This window comes from Daphnia pulex, chromosome 8, assembly GCF_021134715.1.
Source record: "Daphnia pulex isolate KAP4 chromosome 8, ASM2113471v1".
In the NCBI taxonomy this organism is placed as follows: domain Eukaryota; kingdom Metazoa; phylum Arthropoda; class Branchiopoda; order Diplostraca; family Daphniidae; genus Daphnia; species Daphnia pulex.
This window is the reverse complement of record NC_060024.1, coordinates 7,937,844-7,956,287: the sequence shown is the minus strand read 5'-3', so window position 1 is coordinate 7,956,287 and position 18,444 is coordinate 7,937,844. Positions and strand designations below refer to the sequence as shown.

The window sequence follows — 18,444 nt, the reverse complement described above, 5'->3', positions numbered from 1 at the left end:
GTGAAATCTTCTCCGGTCTTGATTTTTTGTAATAATTCAAGTTCGTGGGTTATCGACATTCCGGGTTATCTTCCGTATGAAGAAATTGGCCATTAACTTGCAACTAACCGGTAGTGTGTGACTAGAGTTTTAGCACAAAAAACTCGCTGCACTTATGAATGTGAATTTCAGCTTAGCTTTTTGGAACTATCTCTAACACGTTTCACACGGATTGACAAATATACGTGTATCGATAAACGACCGTGTCCTGTTTAACTATCATTGAATTGAATACCTTCCATTTTTGACGCCCACTCAATTTGCGTCACACATTTTAATAAACAGAACATGAAAAGAGTTAAAAATTGGTTGGAACTTTTCTAAAACTTCCCGCGTGAAATTATACAGTAAATTGTTCGTAATTCTCGCACGGTTCCGACCGTAACATATTAACGAGAAAAAGAATTTGAATTTGAAACAAAGTGCATTAAAATTTCTGATTAATGTATAATTCCTTGAAGAAGTTGACGAAGTAAATAAAATTCAAATAACATCCGACCCATTTAAATTAAAATAACGAAATAACACACTGATGTGATTAAACCAGTGATTGGCTTCACATTTGACGCATCAACTTGTACACTGCGGCTTCCATGCTATATAGATCCAGATTTTGTTAAACGGCTACCACTCGCTATTTGGTAGTCTCTTCACTTTTTAAATTCCAAATTCTTTTGGATCCATTCAAGGAAAGAAGTGGTCCTCACATACACGCCGGGAAACTCTGCCCGTCCGCATCCTGTAGTGGAGGCGCAGCAAAATTAAAAGACCAGTCAAAATATTTCTTGTTTTTTAGTAAACACTTTTAGAATATCAAAATCTAGCCTATACCTATTCCCCAGCTGACAATACCAACTTGGATCCAAGGAGAGCCGGGGGATGTTTGAATAACTAAAGGGCCACCGCTGTCACCCTGTATGGTATTAAGGATCATATCAGTTGTCCGTTTTCTTTTTTTTTTCGTTTTGTTTTGTTTTTTTTCTGATAAGATTGAAAAATCGTCTCTGGTTTTACCATGCAGGAATCTTTTTTTGGATATGCCGCGCAAAGCATGTCGTTGTTTATGCCACCTGGTGCATCTTGTTGGTAGCTTTTTTGACACTCGGCATTCGTCTGCACTTTAACTGTCACTTCCTGCAGCGATATGGGCAGTAATTTACCATCTGCGTGGGGGAAACAACGATAATTAATCAGTTCAGCTCATTTTTCGGTATCCGGACATGTGCAAACCTTCTTGCAGAGCACCCCACCCAACAACGACGGCATCTTTGTTCACGTAAAGGTCCCGAGTGCCGTCAGAGGGAAGGCAAACGGGTGAAATTGTGCTACTGAACTTGACTGGCGAGTCCATTTTCAGAATGGCGATGTCATTGAACTGTCAAAGTAGTCAAACAAAAAGTAAGAACAAGATATGTGCTCATTTGAAAAAAACAAAAAAAGATCATTTCTCCCGGACTCACGAAATTGGCCGCATGGTAACCCTTGTGCCGTACGACGCGACGGAGTTTCCTCCGCACCACCTGCGCATCCATGGGCTTGAGAGTGTGGAGACCGAGTATCACTTCCACTCCGGCTACTTCGTTCGAAGACAACCTGTTTTGGTAATAATGTTATGTCAAATGATTTTAAAATATTTAATAAATCCAAATTTGGTTGCAATTCATCAAATTTGAATGGCCGACACTCACGTTGCTACGCAATGAGCCGCAGTCAAAATGTGTTGATTGTCCAGCAGCGAACCTCCGCAGAAATGACGACCTTTAGCCATTAATGATACCTATTCAAAAACAAAATTACCCGTCAATTGCATTTCCAGTTGACAAGTTTGAATTGAATTAATCCACGACACTCACGGCAAAAGGCCAAGCATTTTTGACGGAAGTTATTCCGCCAACGATTCTTTGCGTATCGTCCGTATGGAGAACCCTGATGGGTCCAGTGCCACATCGAAAACCAGATCCGCCTGAGCTGGCAGTCGTGCTGGGAGTTCCGCTGGGCGACTTTAAGGTTGACGTAACTGCCGGTCTGGCGGTAGTGCTAGGAGTTTCAGCAACCCACCAAGGGCTAGTCGTGCTGGGTTTAGACGTTGTCGTTGACGGAGAACTAGGAGGCGATTTCGTTGTCGATGAGGCTTCAGGGACCCACCAAGGACTCGTCGTGCTGGGCCGAATTGTGGTCGTTGACGACGATTGCGTCACCAACAGAGTGCTGGAAGGAGGCGATTTTGTTGTCGACGAAGTCTCAGGGACCCACCAGGGACTGGTCGTACTGGAAGGCGACGCAGTAGTAGTTGAAGTGACTTCCGGGACCCACCAAGGACTCGTCGTGCTGGGCAGAGACGTTGTCGTCGTCGTCGACGTGCTGGGCCGAGACGTTGTCGTCGACGACGAGCTGGAAGGAGGCGATGGTGTTGTCGATGGCGTTTCAGGGACCCACCAAGGGCTGGTCGTCGTCGAGTCGTCTGGGACCCACCAAGGACTCGAAGTGCTAAAAGGTGCGGCTGTCGTTGTTGTTTCGGGGACCCACCAAGGACTGGTCTTGCTGGGCGATTCGGTGGTCGGCTTGACATCGGGAACCCACCAAGGCCAAGTAGCAGCCGGCAAAGCTGCTGGGACGTTATACAAGGCGATTGGCGGGAAGAACGGATGGTGCATCCAAGGGTTCCATCCATTTAAGTCCGGCGTTGCCCTTGGGCAGCACACACCGGTGTCCTAAACATTTTGAAATGATGTCAACGTCAGCCATTTGTATACAGTTTTTGCCATTTCGTTAACCTACATAAATAACATGCGCTATCTACGAAAAAAAAGTCGGACAAATGCATTCAACAAATGACTGCCAACCATGGCCCGTGGGCTACTATTACACCAAACGGCTGACGTGCTGTGCTGGAGGGCGTTCAACTTATAAAATGGCAATAGAGAAATCTCAATTGTTGGCGGCCATTATAATCATGTGCTTTTACGATCTACACTTATTTGCTATCAATCCCCCCCAACCCCCCAAAAGACATAGCGAAGGTATGTATTAACCTGTTTGCCATTCTTGTTGACGTAACCACATAGGGTTCGAGGCGGAAGCATTCTGGATTCCGGGTTGAGAGGCTCCTGGAGCTCGTCGTGCGGATGGCAAGAGCGAACGGGACCGCAGAGACCGGATTTGCCGTCCGGCATCCAGCACTGATCGGGCTGCTCTTTCACCAGGAAGGTATTGGCCGGCACGCCAATGGATTGGTACTTGACCATGACATTCTTCAAAAGGGTGTCGTCAACCGCCGGAAGAAAAAACGGGAAGAATTTCCCCGCAGTATCGATGTAGCGCTCTTTTCGTTCTCCCGATTTCGGTTCGACTGCAATACGAGTTTGAATCATTTTGAATCAATTATTGATTTCGATTCCGCGAAAACATTAGAATGATATCTGCAAACAAGTTTGACCGAGCGAAATGGACAAATGAATTATGAAGGTGACATTGGCGTTGCACACTCGCTCTGTGGCTGTCTCCCAATTACTTCTATAAACACATTAATAATAATGTCAAAAACGGCATTTGACAGTCGCCAGTCACGTGCTTGGCAATTCATTTGGTGTCGATCCGGCAATCCATTCGTTCGGGCGCAAAAAAAACGAGTTCAATCCAGCCAACGTCAACATCTCCTCCCAGTCCCAGACTCACCTAGAAACGAAGCAGGTTTTGCCTTCGTTTTCAACTGTTTCGCGTGACCTCTTTTGCGCGATGGCCGTTGCCCTGCCATATGGAATGCAAAGAGCACGCGGACTCGCGGCCCTCTCCACATTTCCTTATAAAATGTAAACAAGTCCGTAGTTTGTTTTGTGTCTTTTTGCTATTTTCATTTTAATTTATGTGCATTTGGTAAAAGTAAAACAACATCCAGGAGGTAGGCAACTCATTGCATAAGTGGATCCAAACCATACCCGTTACTAGTTCGTTCAGCCTCATTTTCCTTTAAGCTCGGAAATAGATTTTCAGCAATGAAGTCAAAATAATTTAGCGGAAAATCAAAGCTACTGTCCACTTCCACTTACTTTGTAAATTATAATGATTACTACTTTCTTTTCTATGATATTTAAAAGCTACTAATTGTCTATATAAAAAATTCGGAAATGGTACCTTCGATAATAATGGAGTCTGACGTCTGATGAATGCGCGCAGAGACCAAAGTAGCGGAAATAAAAAGAATGGAGAGAATGGCAGAAACGGAGCTACTCATTTTTGTTGGGAGCTGTGAGTTATGTAAGTTCTCCTAAGTTCCAGGAAGAATGGAACGTGTTTAGGAATTCAACACTTCAATGCACTTTCCGGGGGAGATTCCGACAACAGTAAGTATAGCTAGCAAAATGCTATTGTCAATTCGATTTTTGGGGCTATCTGCAAAATCCCTGTTGCAATTTAAGTAAAATAAGGATCAATTAAAAGGCAAATGAGTGATAAAACTGATAATGAATGAACAAGTCACCAGTTCGTAAAGGTGTGCACTGCTTGGTGCCTGTCCACAAAAGCAACTAGCAATCGGTTGCAGCGGAGAGCAACTAACCCTAATGCTTGTTGGCATCCTCTTTATTTTCGTATCCCACTTGGCCGACAACCTGTTATTCCGTATCCCAATAGGGACGACGGCTGGCGATTGAAGTTGGCCACTGGTTGTATTTTTGTGCTCATTTCCCCTGCTTTAATATTTTTATTTTACTTTATTTTTCCTCCTTCGTTTAAAAAAGAAAGACGTTCGTCGTTTGTTCTTTTTTTATTACTGCAAAAAAAGACTATTCCTGCATGCCAACGCGTTACATGTATTTATGAGACAAGACTTCCATTTTATATCATTGCAAAATTTCTTATGATTAGTACACTGATTTGAAATTTTCTAACGGAACGAAGCATAAGTATAATCCTAAACATGGAACGGTCCCACAATTTCATTCGTTTAAACATGATTTAAAAACTAATTTGGCAGCCAAAATTAGGTTGCGTCATATCATTGTAATAATTGAATCGTGAGAATATACCAGTTAAAGAAATATCAGTATTTTTTTAAATTTGTCGATGGAATATTTTTTTTTTTTACATGATGGCTTGCGTGTCCAAAATAACACGGATAGTCCATCTCGTTTCCTGACTACAATAACGAGTAATAATCTTGAAATCTTTTTGTCACGTTTCGTCTTGTTGGTAAAGTGGACCAGACAATTAAAATACGAATAATCCGCGAGGAAGCCTAGAAGCTTGAAAGCCTGCGGAAAATCCCAAAAACATCCTATCTAAACAAATTGAAAAGAAAAACAAAACAAAATCAAACAAATAAAACAAAACTCGTTTTCGCATTTTTGGAGGAACGCTGTTGGCTTCTTGGCAGTGGTTGCTGCCCTGGCTCTATGTAATCAAGGTCTCTTGTCGACCTATCTGTCGCCGCAACTCTGCGGGCTCGATTTCCCGTGTTCCTGCATCCTTTATTAGCTATACAAAAAACTAACCAATACGTTTGTCTGACACAGGTAGATAATGAAATCGTAATAAGACTCCATGTGGGTGGTTGAGAAACAATCCGGAATATTGCCCACAGTAAACTCGTAAGCTATAATTTATTGCAAATTGTTGCTCTTCATTAGTGTTCGCGAATCTTTTAATTTAAGGAATGTTGATTTTCTTCGATATCCATAGTTGTTCCATCACGGTTGCCTTGCGCGATTTCTCTCCGTACATAAACAAAACGAGCACAAGAGAATCGGGTTTGAAGGGTGGATAGAACCGGTGCGAACATGATCGCGCTGCTGGCACTCGCTTTGTGCAACAATGAAACGAATTGTTGGCGACAGACAGCAGACATCTGGACAAATTTAAAAAAAAAAGCGTGCTTGTTGCTTCTGAGCCCATGAAAGAATTGTATTTTAACTTGTAAACGTGATTAGTAGGAATTGGCCGTGCCCTAAAAACAAATCCATTACTTAAAGATTATTTGTCAAAAAACGATAAATAAATTGATCCGCCATCGGCTGTGGAAATTAATAGAAAAATGCGACAACTGAGCGGCGCTCTTCGTCTTCGAACTGCGCATTGGTCCTGATCCAGTTCATGAAGGAAGCGGTTCGAGTGTAGACTCCAGGGTAAGGGGCTTGACCACATCCTATTTGGACGGCAATTGAATATAATCACAGTTCAACATCATATGGATTTTTTCATTACCGATGCCCCAGCTGACGATGCCGGCCTGCACCCACGGAGCGCCGCGAGCTGACTGGATGACTAGAGGACCTCCGCTGTCACCCTGAATGGATACAAAAATGTTACACCAGACAGTCAAAAAAATTGGCCTACTCAGACTTAGTTTTCTATTCATTCAATTCTTACACTACAGGCGTCTTTGCCAGCGGTGCCGGCGCATAGCATGTGATTTGCGATGCCTCCCGGTGCATCTATCCCGTAATTCTTTTTGCACTCGGCGTTGGTCTTGACTCGGACAGTGACTTGCTGCAGAACGTTTGGCTGTGTGCCGCCTTGTATACATAATAGAATTAATTGTGTCTTCTATTACACTTCCTCTTGGTATGTTAAGATATTCTTTTTCGCATTTCAATCATACCCTCCTTTAGAGATCCCCATCCAACAACAACGGCTTCTTTCCCTGCGTACGATGTGTAGAAACTCGTCGTTGGGAGGCAGATGGGCGAGATGGTGGGTCCGTACGCCACCGGCGAGACCAATGTGATGATTGCGATATCGTTATACTGTCAAACCAGTTTTCCAGTTCAGGTGTCGAATTGAAAAGAAACAAAAAAGAAGAGAAATGAATAAATAAAATTCAGTTCAAGACAAATGCAAATTTTTTTTTTTATGGGCAACTTGCCAAAGTCTTGGAATCGAATCCTTTGTGACGGGTCACGCGCAAGACTCTCTTCCGTATCGCCTGGGGATCGATACGGGGCTTAAGGGTATGCATTCCCAGGACTACTTCCAATCGGGGGATGTCCCACGAAGACAAACTGCGGATTTTAAAAAAATATGTATATTTGGTTAAGTTGTCAATTATGTCTTATTTGATGTGTCTGTTTGCCATTTCAGCTGTGATTAATAGACTTACTGAGCCACACAATGAGCCGCCGTTAAAATGTGAATCGTATCGATCAGGGAGCCGCCACAAAATTGTTTCCCGTTGTTTAGTATGGCCACCTAGATGAAAATTGAAGAGTTATTGGTCTATTAGAAGTGAAACAACAAAAACGGGTGAATTATTAATCTAAATAAGCTCACAGCGAACGGCCAAGAGTTTTTGATAGCGTCTGTCCCACCGATAATACGATCCTGTTCGTCAAAGGACAGCGATTTGTAAGGTCCAATACCACAGCCTTCTACACTGAGCAGTGGATTGGATGGCTTCGGGGTGCGCGGAGTAGTGTTGGTAGGGGATGTTGTTGTTGTTGGAGGAAGAGTGGTTGTTGTGGTGGCTTCGGTGCTTGTTGTAGTGGCCTCAGTTGTTGTTGTTGTTGTGGTAGCTTCTGCGGTTGTTGGGATGACCCCAGCTGCTGTTGTTGGAGACATAGTGGTTGTTGAGGGGGCCTCAGTTGTTGTTGAGGGTAGAACGGTTGTAGTAACAGCTTCCGTAGGAGTTATTGCTTCAGTAGTGGCGACTTCAGTAGTGGTTGTTGGCAGTTCAGTAGACTGGGTAGTTGGTTCCGGAGTTGTTGTTGGTGGTTCAGTGGTTGTGATCGGTTCAGTAGTTGTGGTCGGTTCAGTGGTTGTGGTTGGTGTAGTAGTAGTAGTTGGTGGTGTAGTAGTTGTGGTTGTTGTCGTGGTTGGTTCTGTTGTTGTAGTTTGTTCAGTGGTTGTGGTTGGTTCAGTTGTTGTTGTTGGTGTTGTAGTAGTGGTTGGTGTAGTAGTAGTAGTTGGTGTAGTAGTAGTGGTTGGTGTGGTAGTTGTGGTTGGAGTTGTAGTCGGTGTAGTGGTTGTGGTCGGTGTAGTAGTTGTGGTTGGTGTAGTAGTAGTGGTTGGTGTAGTAGTAGTGGTTGGCGTAGTAGTAGTGGTTGGTGTAGTAGTTGTGGTTGGCGTAGTGGTTGTGGTTGGAGTTGTTGTTGTTGTAGGAGGAGGAGTGGTTGTAGTTGTGGTGGTTGTCGTTGTTGATGTTGTTGTTGTTTTCTGTGATAAAAATTAAAGCATAAAATACGTAACACATGCACAAAGATAATGCCTCATTCTCAACTAGCTTATTATTAAAAGTTCACACACATTTCAATCAATCAACTCCCCGGAAAGGGAACATAACTATTTAATATTTACCAGCCAGTAAGGAAAGCACAGCCACCAAGGGAAATTAGGGTCCGGTTGGCCCGTAAGGGGATCGATGGGAACAGTGGGAATTCCATCGTTACCGCAAAGTGTCGAAATATCGGTTGTTGTCGTAGGTTTTGGTGTCGTAGTAGTGGTCGTCGTTGTCTGTAAAAAAACGAATGTTAAAGCGTGAATACGGGCAAACGGGAAAATGCTTCCTTTGATTTATACTGAAAAATAATAATAGGTACTAGATAGTAAATAATGTCGGTATACAATATACATACCGTAGGCCGCGGTGTTGTGGTCGTGGTAAGTGGATTATATCTAGATGTTAATATAATTTATAGTAATATAAAATCTTGTTTTTAAATTGGCAAGACTTACGGAAAAAATTGCCACCAAGGAAATGATGAAACGGGGAGACCAGTTGCAGGATCAATGTCTACCACAGGAATGACTGGAATATTTATCGTGGTGTTAGTCGTGGTGGTGTTAGTCGTGGTGGTGCTGGTCGTGGTGTTTGTTGTCGTGGTGTTGGCCCTGAGAGTCTGCCTTGAGCAACACAGCCCAACAAACTAGGCATTCGCATGCCCAAGTTAAGATTAAAGATTAAATTTGAATTAACGAATTTCTAGTGTTTTCTTGAGATATTTTTATTTCCATTATACATGAGAGATTCCCAACTAGTTTCTACCTCTTTGCCATTTGATTTGGCGTAATTGCAACTGCCACTTGAGTCGATGATCCATTTCTCGGCGTTTTTCGACTCTGGCAGCCTGATGCTAGGATAGCAATCCCGAATGGAGCCACAAGTACCCAAGTTCCCATCCACAGTTCTGCAGGCTCGTTCTGATAGCAAAGACGTCCGACTGGGTAAAGCCAGCTGGTCGGATGTAGGGTAACTAAAGTCAACTGACAAATCGACTTCGCTGCTGTCGTAGACTGCCGATCGCACAGTTCGGTTGACGATTTCGTCCGCTACCAAAGCATAATTAAAACAGAATTTTTATTAACTTTTGAGTAGTGGAATATATTAAGATAGCCGCCATAGCACCAATAGGACTGAGATACAAAATCGCGTAGTCTGTTTTCATGGCAACGCTGATATAAAATCAAGTACCGGTATGTACATACATTGTTACCCCTTGTCAAATTCCAACAATAAAACGAAATTCTAGCTAAACTAACTAAAGTTTTGTTCAAACTGCTGGTTTTATTAGTCGCAAAAGGAATTTCTGTTGGAGATTTTCCTGTTCCGTATTTAACATAGGCTATTTTTCTAGATGAAAATACTCGTTACGGGAGATATGCTGTCAATCTTGTAACAAATGGAGATGAACGTGGGATGACAACAAGAATAAGAGTTGTTTTTGTTTGTTTTTTTTGTTTGTTTTTTTTTTTACTTACAGAAAATAGGGAAAAGGTGGAATGACAAGGAAATGTCTTTTTTTTTCTACAGTCGGCGTCTGTGATGCTTCATGGATACCAGCAGAACCGAAACGAAATGAACGTTCATTGCCAAGGTTAAGGTGTTGGCCATAACTACATTTAACGCTCTCACGGCCGAATGAACTGAGTATTCTGACTCCTGAGTTAGCTAACCGGGAAGGACAAAATTTATAGAACTGGATCCCAGAAATTCCGCGTATTTTCAACCACCAAATAAACCCTGCAACATACTCAACTATTAATTAAGAATCGAAAAGTGATTATCCGAAGCTCTTGCTTGGTTGCAGTTTCGGTATATCAAGGCACTCAGTATAGTTCAAGTTAGCAGTTAGCTAAAGTATCGACGTGTTGGCGAACCAATCGTCGTAAAAGCTGAACGCTTTGGCTAATTAATAATTCCTATTGCTGATCACTTAACACATATCACGTTTTTAAACAAACTCTAATTCCAAAGTTCCCTTACGTAGCATTTCTTCTGTGATCCTGGCATGCCTAAAATAGGGAATTGCTCAAAGGGAGTTTAAAAATAAATACAAAAATTATTTCGAATAAGAGCAAACATTGATTTTGTTGTGCTTTTATAGTTGCTTATGATAAATAACCTTAACCCTTATGTGAATGATGCTTGCATAAGTAGCTGTGATCTGGATCATTCACATCACCACGACAATTTATTACTTTTTGGGTCACTTGTTGCTAGAGGCTAGCCCCATCTGTTTTACAGTTGTGCAACTGGCTTGCGAACTCGCTAACTCCCATAGAAAAAAAAAAATTAAAAAAAAAAAAAAAAAAAAATCCGTTCCATGTCCCGCCCAAGACCTGCAATTGTCGGTATTTCTCTCGTTTATTCACACGCTGCTGCATGATTTTCTTCATTATTTACAAAACACTGAGTTGTCATGAAACGAAAACTAATAAGGAAAACTCAAATGTCCGTTCGGAACGGTTCGGAATCATGAGAAAAACCCTTCCTTGTGATTGCTGTAACGCACCCAAGTTGTCCTAATTCACAGCGCAATTCAACTAAAAACTAAATCGGAAACTGGAATCGCATTGTGTCTACAACTTTCTTTAAAATGAATAACAAATATTTGCTTATCTATGTCAGAGTTTAAAGAAATTTGGCTTTTGAACAAGACAAGTGATCAAAATCCGCTATCTTTCGATTTTCGAAAGATCTTATTGTCCCGAATCCGATACCTTAGGTCACAAATGATTGACCAAAACATGTGTTTCTGGTTTGCAATTTAAAATTAAGGGCACACCGGAGTGATGGTATGCAGTAATGAAAAAGCAATGTAATATATCAATAAAAAAATTTGGAGGTGAGTGTCATAAGAAAACTGATGTAACAATACCTTCAACGATGATGGCGTCAATTGTTTGATAGATGCGGCAAGAGACTGGTCTACTGCAACAGGTGATAACCAGCAGCAGTAGGAAAGTGAAGCGGTTATTAATCATGTTGCTAATTAATTAATTTTTTTCAGGTGTTCCGAATCCACCTTCATTCACCGATTGAGTTGCGCTTCTCTGTTCGCTGTTCACCAAGGATTTGGTTTAACTTGTAATTTAAAAAAGCAAGTGAAAATTTGGAATGCAACAAAACTTCGCAATACGATTTTAAAAAAGTAACGAAGAGGAATATTGCAGAACAGTGCTTCCGGATCGAACCAAATGCGTCCAGCTTCTGTGTCCGGCTACCCGGTGTCTTCTCTTTATCCCCCTTTTTTTATTGGTACGAATTTACTTCCTTCGTCAACCAACAGTTTGAGTTTGGCGCCACCTGTGACTATTCGATTACTCGGTTTTTTTCCGACACCTCCCCCCCCCCTCCCAAAGAGATTCCCGAATCCAGTTCCCATCCCATGTCTTGTTCCGCTTATATTGACAGGGGTACCAAAATTTAATAGCAACACTGCCTTTTCCAAAAATTCTCAACTTAGGCGATCAAGCCTGAATTATTTGTATTTTTATTTGGATATTGGAATTAACTTACAGCCTGACAGTATAAGTCTATCTCATAATCGTAGTAGCCTATATAAGCCTATATGGTTTGAAGCAAAACCACCGGTAACGTTGCGGGGAATTCTTACACAAGTAAGTTATCGATAGGCGAACAACAAATTCCGCTTATCGAGTACACTATAATATTATGTGCAGAACTTCATGCGTATAAGACGATAAATTAAAGTTGATGCTATATTTCTGGGGCTTGTAATGTACCTTATTCCTAGAAAAATTGGTGATCACAACCAAAAAAAGTACTGGTACAACATTTTATCTCTCTCCTGTTCACACCTTGGAGTTGCACTAATTTTATACATAGCACTTGTCTTTTATCTGTTCGAATTTCGAAATGAAACAGGGAACACCGATACCGAATAAAATGACATAATTCATGTCATATATTTTGTAAAGATTTCAAGACGTCGTCAAAGGTACGAAAATGTAGACTAGAAAACAATCTAGTAGTTCCCAAAGATGGCTTTATATTTTTTTCTATAATTCACTTCATATAGTTTCAGCTGCACATTTATTAAGTGGGCTCTATTGAACCGAGTGTTCGATTGCGTGATCATTTCCGATAAATGATGTGATCTTATTATTTAAAAATCTAAAAGAAACAATGCATACGATTTTCTAGATTTTTACCGCTATGGTAAATTTATCGCAAGATGAATTTCCTAACTCGTGTGTGTTCCCGCAAGAATTTAGAAAAAAAAAGTATTGTTTCTCACGAATCAACACCTGCTTGATAAGTTCTGTGGAAAGAATACATAGAACTTGTAGAAGGAAGTAAATGCGAAATGTCTCTTACATATAAGCTCGAACGAGACCGGTCAATGCCATTCTTCACATATAAAAAGTATAAAAGTTGCTAGGTAAATAGCCTACCGGCCACCTCTATCTCCTCCTCAACAAATACGATCGGTTGAACATAAGAGATGATCAGTCGAACATGACAAATTAAAAGTTATCACCCCACAATCAAATTACTAAAGAGTTTTATAACGAGTAATTAATGAGTTTTTTCTTCTTTTTTTTATTATCACTTTGTCGTTCAGCTTAGTAGCCAACGTCGATACTAATTGCGTCAAGGACCAAGAATATAAGCAGCATTTAAAAAAAAATGTCTGGATGTCTCGCTTGGTTCTTACCTACAGTCTCCATTTTCTCCATTAGGTTTAACGACCGAATGACATTCTTGATCCTTATTGTCATTAATTTTTGATATTGTTGCAACCAAACCTTTATTCCCGCAAACAATACACGTAAGCATTTATAACAATTACTGCCGACCTATTAGTTGTACCTACACACATTATAATTACTATTTATTCAACAACAAAAAAAAAAACAGTAAAAATTTATTCTTTGTAAAATAATTAGTAATATCATCGGCATATTTGAGTCTTACTTCCTCGACTTCCTTCGTCCGGAAATACAGGAAGGAGATGCGGTTTATAATTACGTAAAATTTTTAATTTAATTGTCCAATTTTTGTCTAATTGCAAGAAGAGTACCTACTCGATATCATTTTCTGTTTTAACCTTTGTACAAGCAATGTCAATTCGACAAAACAGAGGTAGAGTTTCCGCACTCCAATTGGAAAAAGTCAGGTATGACGAAATTGCCAAATGGGAACGATCTCTTTACAGCACCTCAATGAGTGGTTTGAACTCGAATAAACATTTATGATGGTAACAATAAAACTAAAGCCTGCTAGTTTAGGTTGTCGTCATGATGAGAAGAAAAGGAGTATTTACGTTCTCTCACGTACAACGACATACCGTTGTTCTCATCCCTTAGTAACTCTATCATTTTTAACTGAACGCCCAGTTATTAAGATGAGATTTCTGCTGAAACCTTCATCGTTTATCAGTCATCGTCGACTTTTCACATTCAACGAGTCGTGCTATTGGCGTGAAAGTTAAAAAACAGATTCAATAAGCGCGAATTTAGTTTATATACTGTATCTACTGTTGCGTGATTCCTTTTTCGTGACGAGGTAAAGGAAAGATCATTGTAGTATACGGCTGGATTTCAATCTGGTTCTGTTAAAGGTTCTAATCTCATTGCTGCGAGTTTCTAGAGAATTCTCATTTAGGAAAAAATAATAATCCAATATTACTGAAATCGAATATATGCTACTCACAATTTATATTTTTATTAATTTAATGCTTTCATAATAATATTAAATAAATAAATAACGGTTCCGCCATTTCATGCGCCGATATTTTTTTATCGTTGCTATGAATATGAATATGTAACCAGAAAAAGAAACGTTTCAATCACAATCATGTTTCTATGCAAATAAGGGATCCTTTTTGTGTGAATAAACAAGCGTTGTTGTGGAAGATTCACGAGCGCGTGTTCCTTCGGATCCAGTTCAAGAAGGACGCCACTCTGATAAAGACGCCAGGATATTCTGGTCTGGCGCATCCTGCAATGTATAAAAGCCAATAGTGAACTTTTTTCCCTATTATTTATGATTATACTTGTAGGTTAATATACCGATTCCCCAACTGACGATGCCGGCTTGGATCCAAGGAGATCCGGGCGAAGGTTGGACGAGTAAGGGGCCACCGCTGTCACCCTACAAATTATGCGTGAAGCTTAAATGTATTAGTTTTGGAAAATGTGTTATCACGCAACGAACAGTTCAAGCGTCAATTTTCCTTACCTGACATGAATCTTTGCCGGGAGCAGCGGCACACATCATGTGGTCGAAGATTTTGTCTTTTCCAGCATAAAACGATTGACATTTGGCGTTGGTCATCAACTGAACCGTCACTTGTTGCAAGACTGCCGATTGAAATCCCCCTAGAACACAGAAAAGCAAACGTGGAAAATCTCTAAAAAATGTTCCAAAACTTTCAATTTGAGATTTTCACCTTCAATTAACGTCCCCCATCCAATAATGGTAGCATCTTTGTCAGCATACTGTTCAGCATTGGAATTTGCCGAAGGCAAGCAAACGGGTGAAATGGTCGACTTGTAATCCACGTTCGATTCCAACGTCAGAATGGCTATGTCGTTGAACTAGAAAACCTCAGAGATTAAGTACAAATATAATAAGTTAAACTTTCAATAAAGTGGATTTTAAGTTATATAATTATAACTAGTAGGCTACAATTATTGTAATTTACAGTAATTACTCACAAACGTTCTCGGATTAAATCTCCTGTGGCGTGTCATTCGACGAACCTTTTTCGTTATTACGCCGGCTTTCTTCGATGGAAGTAGAGAGTGAATTCCCAGCTCGACGGTCAAAAGTTTAACTTCCCTTTGCGGGATTCTGCACAGAAATTCATTATTATTCAATCAGTCAATCAGTGAATTTTCCCTCAATATTTGTAACCGACTTTTAAATATTTATTACTTACGCAACCACACAGTGAGCCGCTGTCAGGATTTTGTTCCGGGCAATCAAAGACCCTCCGCAAATAAATGTCCCGTTCTTTTTCAGGGCTACCTAAACAATCAACAAAAATAGGTAATTAAAATAAATGAAATAAACATACTCTTTGCTGATTTTTGATAGGTTGGTACAGCATATAGGTTGGATAGGTCAAGAAACTCACAATTCCGGGCCAAGAATTCTTAACGGCCTCGGTCCCTCCAACGATACGCTGCTCTTCCATAGTTAACGTTTTAGCAGGTCCAACTCCGCAGCTGGATTCCGGAAAGACGGGCTCTTCCTCAACGAAAGGCATTGTTGTTGTTGTTGTTGTCGTTGTTGTCGTAACTGTTGTCGTGGTGGTTGGGGTGGTGCTGGTTGTAGTTGTCGTAACATTGGAATCAAATAGATCGACCATCCCCAAAGAGCTGTTTGTCAAACTGGTTGTCTGGGTTGTCTGGGTTGTCTGTTCAACATCATTGCTGCTGCTGCTACCGTTGGTTTTAAAGTAGTTACTCTCGAACCAAAATGGGATTTTTAATTCTCCACTGTTTTTGTCCCGGTCGTGGTCTTCGGCTGTAATCGAGTCACAACACACGTTACTCCAAAGTTATGTTACCTAATGCAGTACACAATATAATAGCAAATAAAATCTAATATGTCGAACGAAAATTCAGAACCTAACCTAGCCTCATTTCAAAGGACGAAATAAGTGTGTGCAGACCAAATATGGAGTATTTGTCGATTAAGGCTGGCCTGTTCCCGTTTGTCGTTACGACATACGAGGAAAAAATAAAAAACTGACAGCCCTGGCGGAATAGAAGTGAAATCTTTTTCACGTTCCTGTTGTTTATTTTGTCTTTCATTCTTCCTTTTTCTCGCACTGTTCGTCTTTTGAAACGGTCATTGACCCATGGTGGAATCGTCCTTAAGGCTATTCACTGTCTCTCGTCCCTCTTTTCTTTCGTTCTCTCCCGTATTATGGTTTTCCTAAAAGTCATCAGATTTGGCAGACGCATTTGTTTTTCTTGTTTGTGTTTGAAAAAAAAAAAAAAAATTGTCCTAGTACATTTAAATGAAAAGTCAACTCGTTTTACCTTCGACAATAATGGCATCATCCGTTTGATAGATACGCCCGTTGACCGATTCGGATCCCAATAGAAGGGCGGCCGCTAAAAAGGCGACAACTAACGGTCTGACTAGAATCATGGACACTCTTCAGTGTTTCTCTTGAAAAAATACTGTTACTGTAAGATTGTGTAAAAACAGAGTAACAATTATGCATGGAATGATTGAAGTCAAATCAACGATACCGACAACTGGAACGGAACTGAGCTATCACACACTGAGAGGTCTTTCCAACGACTGACGAAGCAGCAAGTGCTGAGGGGCTAAGATGTGTTTGTTTAGGTTAGGTTATACTCCGGTCTCTTCTTGGGCTGTTCGGGGCTGTTGATCGATTGGCGTTACGGCAGTGAAAAGTTCAGTTGAACAAGTTTTTTTTTCTTTTCTTTTTCTTTTTTCGTGACGGGATGACAAAACCGCAATGAAAATGTAGTGTGAAACTCAAGTCCATCCCTCCTTCACACAAAAAATAAATCCACTTTTGAATGCCGTGCGCGCCTTGTTTAGGGGCAACTTCTTATTTGGCCGTCTGGCCTAATATGTTGCGCCACTGGTTTCTTTACAATCACCTATCTAACTGGATTGGTTTCTTTTTTGTAGTGCAATTATTTTTTATGTTAGTTTTTGTGTAATTTTTAAAATTAAATGTGTATGTTATGATACGGTTCTTATGTTGCTAAATAAACTTTGCAGTCTTGAACACATTCACGGAATTATTATCATTTTTTCGATCGAGTACCGGTATACTAACGGGTACAACTTCAATTCAACGGATGTCTTCAATTGTTACACTTCCACAAGAAAAGCATCGACAGTTTTCCGCCGTAATAGCTGCTTTATGAGTTATGACCGATGATTTTGAACTTGGTGGAAATACATTTTTGTAAAATAATTACTGCTTGCCAGATTCACAGCGTTCGTACGTAAATGCGTACGCTATATAGATTGTTTCTGTTTCTAACCATCAACCAGTTAAAAATGTAGGTTTTTTGTTGAGCCAATTCCCGATCGAATGTCACATGGCTTACTCTACATTTCAAAAGATATGTTTGACTTGCGATGGCCCAACCTTAAAATTCGTTTTCACTTCTAGAATTATGATAATATTAATCAGACTTCAGTAATCATATCATACAAGTATCAACATAATATTTGTAAATAATACGTCAAAAAATCATAGTAAAATAAAAGCTTGTCCTGAAAAAAGGATCGCTCTTTTTATTGACTTTATTAAAATACCGATTCCCTAGTTGACCAACGCCTGCGCAAGGAAATCCCAGAGATGATTGAAATGGTCCGCAGCCATCACTCATACTAGATGCATATATAATTGGTGGCAATTAATTAAGCGCATGATCGCTGAATCACCGCTAGCTGTCAGTTACTCACAAAACTATTTTGGTGACCGACCACAGGAATGTCCATCTCAATCACCGGTGTATCGCTAGTTGGATACATGATGTGTATGCCTAGCTCTGCAATAAACTCTCTGGCACACTCCTTTGACAGACTGCCATAATTGATTCATTTTGAACATAACAAATAAAATTAGAAAAGTAATTTTCGATCGTTTTCGATTATGTATCTAATAAATCGTAATAGATCCCCCTTTTTTTAAAGGTTTCATTGGAAGAAGTCAATAATATATCCATCACATCGGAAGCTGCATATAAATTTCAACAACACCCATAATACATAGGTTATTGCCGTGGAAAATTTGTTTGTTAGACCAGAAACTATAAACAGACTCCGTTCTGTTCTTGGGTACTTGTACTTGGGTCCGACGCCGCAGCTTGTCTGGATTGCCTTATTGAACTCCACTTACTTGGCATAGAGGGTGTGTGTTTTTTAAATGATGTTTTCGTTCTCGTCGCACTTGGCGTCTTCCAGCAAATGCCCGACAATACGACAGCAATACAACCGTAACGAAATATTCGTGGGGACCGCCCAGAGTACAGACAGATTCACTGGTACAATTTGGTAAAAAAACAAAATTGCTAGTAACCACACTGTTATCGTCAATATAGCTAGCTGCTAGCTTCAAGCAACAACTTCCCCAAAAGTAAATAGTAAATGCTGGGTTATATGGTTTTCTTTCTAACTGGTTAACGGAGGAGTCTTAAAATCACCTGTCTGCCAATTTCGTT

At 40.4% G+C, this 18,444-nt stretch overlaps 3 protein-coding genes across 6 annotated transcripts; all 3 read right to left on the bottom strand.

The window, feature by feature from the left end:
• Positions 1 to 466: 466 nt before the first annotated feature.
• Positions 467 to 4,655, bottom strand: LOC124200829 (transmembrane protease serine 9-like). Its single transcript, XM_046597151.1, has 10 exons — positions 4,517 to 4,655; positions 4,171 to 4,439; positions 3,072 to 3,388; positions 1,893 to 2,750; positions 1,728 to 1,816; positions 1,500 to 1,632; positions 1,270 to 1,414; positions 1,054 to 1,202; positions 871 to 952; positions 467 to 778 (listed from the first exon to the last, which is right to left on the bottom strand). The coding sequence occupies exons 2-10, from the start codon at positions 4,268 to 4,270 to the stop codon at positions 690 to 692; spliced, it is 1,962 nt and encodes a 653-aa protein (XP_046453107.1). The 5' UTR covers positions 4,271 to 4,439; positions 4,517 to 4,655; the 3' UTR covers positions 467 to 689.
• A 1,257-nt stretch (positions 4,656 to 5,912) lies between these two features.
• Positions 5,913 to 11,484, bottom strand: LOC124200828 (mucin-2-like). The gene is made up of 12 exons (XM_046597150.1): positions 11,127 to 11,484; positions 9,014 to 9,297; positions 8,704 to 8,894; positions 8,604 to 8,643; positions 8,326 to 8,481; positions 7,303 to 8,184; positions 7,133 to 7,221; positions 6,899 to 7,034; positions 6,635 to 6,779; positions 6,403 to 6,548; positions 6,238 to 6,319; positions 5,913 to 6,178 (listed from the first exon to the last, which is right to left on the bottom strand). The coding sequence occupies exons 1-12, from the start codon at positions 11,230 to 11,232 to the stop codon at positions 6,057 to 6,059; spliced, it is 2,379 nt and encodes a 792-aa protein (XP_046453106.1). The 5' UTR covers positions 11,233 to 11,484; the 3' UTR covers positions 5,913 to 6,056.
• A 2,415-nt stretch (positions 11,485 to 13,899) lies between these two features.
• Positions 13,900 to 16,847, bottom strand: LOC124199742 (trypsin-1-like). Of its 4 annotated transcripts, none has more exons than XM_046595675.1 (9): positions 16,486 to 16,847; positions 16,270 to 16,419; positions 15,357 to 15,748; positions 15,159 to 15,247; positions 14,935 to 15,070; positions 14,667 to 14,814; positions 14,456 to 14,595; positions 14,287 to 14,368; positions 13,900 to 14,215 (listed from the first exon to the last, which is right to left on the bottom strand). In XM_046595675.1, exons 2-9 carry the CDS (start codon positions 16,379 to 16,381, stop codon positions 14,133 to 14,135), a joined length of 1,182 nt encoding a protein of 393 aa, XP_046451631.1. In that variant the 5' UTR covers positions 16,382 to 16,419; positions 16,486 to 16,847; the 3' UTR covers positions 13,900 to 14,132. The 4 variants fall into 4 exon arrangements, with proteins under 4 accessions (XP_046451631.1, XP_046451632.1, XP_046451630.1 ...); XM_046595676.1 differs by having other exon boundaries at positions 16,270 to 16,401; XM_046595674.1 differs by having other exon boundaries at positions 16,270 to 16,847.
• Between the last annotated feature and the right edge of the window lie 1,597 nt (positions 16,848 to 18,444).

Excerpts from the sequence above, each read along its gene's own strand:
- LOC124200829 (XM_046597151.1), bottom strand. The coding sequence starts at position 4,270 with ATGAGTAGCTCCGTTTCTGCCATTCTCTCCATTCTTTTTATTTCCGCT. Across the intron at positions 1,633-1,727 it reads GCGGCTCATTGCGTAGCAAC|GTTGTCTTCGAACGAAGTAG; the intron begins GTGAGTGTCGGC and ends TTACCAAAACAG. Across the intron at positions 1,415-1,499 it reads GTTACCATGCGGCCAATTTC|TTCAATGACATCGCCATTCT; the intron begins GTGAGTCCGGGA and ends CTACTTTGACAG.
- LOC124200828 (XM_046597150.1), bottom strand. The coding sequence starts at position 11,232 with ATGATTAATAACCGCTTCACTTTCCTACTGCTGCTGGTTATCACCTGT. Across the intron at positions 8,895-9,013 it reads CCAAATCAAATGGCAAAGAG|TTTGTTGGGCTGTGTTGCTC; the intron begins GTAGAAACTAGT and ends GCGAATGCCTAG. Across the intron at positions 6,179-6,237 it reads CATCGTCAGCTGGGGCATCG|GATGTGGTCAAGCCCCTTAC; the intron begins GTAATGAAAAAA and ends CCGTCCAAATAG.
- LOC124199742 (XM_046595673.1), bottom strand. The coding sequence starts at position 16,038 with ATGAAAGACAAAATAAACAACAGGAACGTGAAAAAGATTTCACTTCTA. Across the intron at positions 14,815-14,934 it reads GATTTAATCCGAGAACGTTT|TTCAACGACATAGCCATTCT; the intron begins GTGAGTAATTAC and ends GAGGTTTTCTAG. Across the intron at positions 14,369-14,455 it reads CCGGCAAAGATTCATGTCAG|GGTGACAGCGGTGGCCCCTT; the intron begins GTAAGGAAAATT and ends CATAATTTGTAG.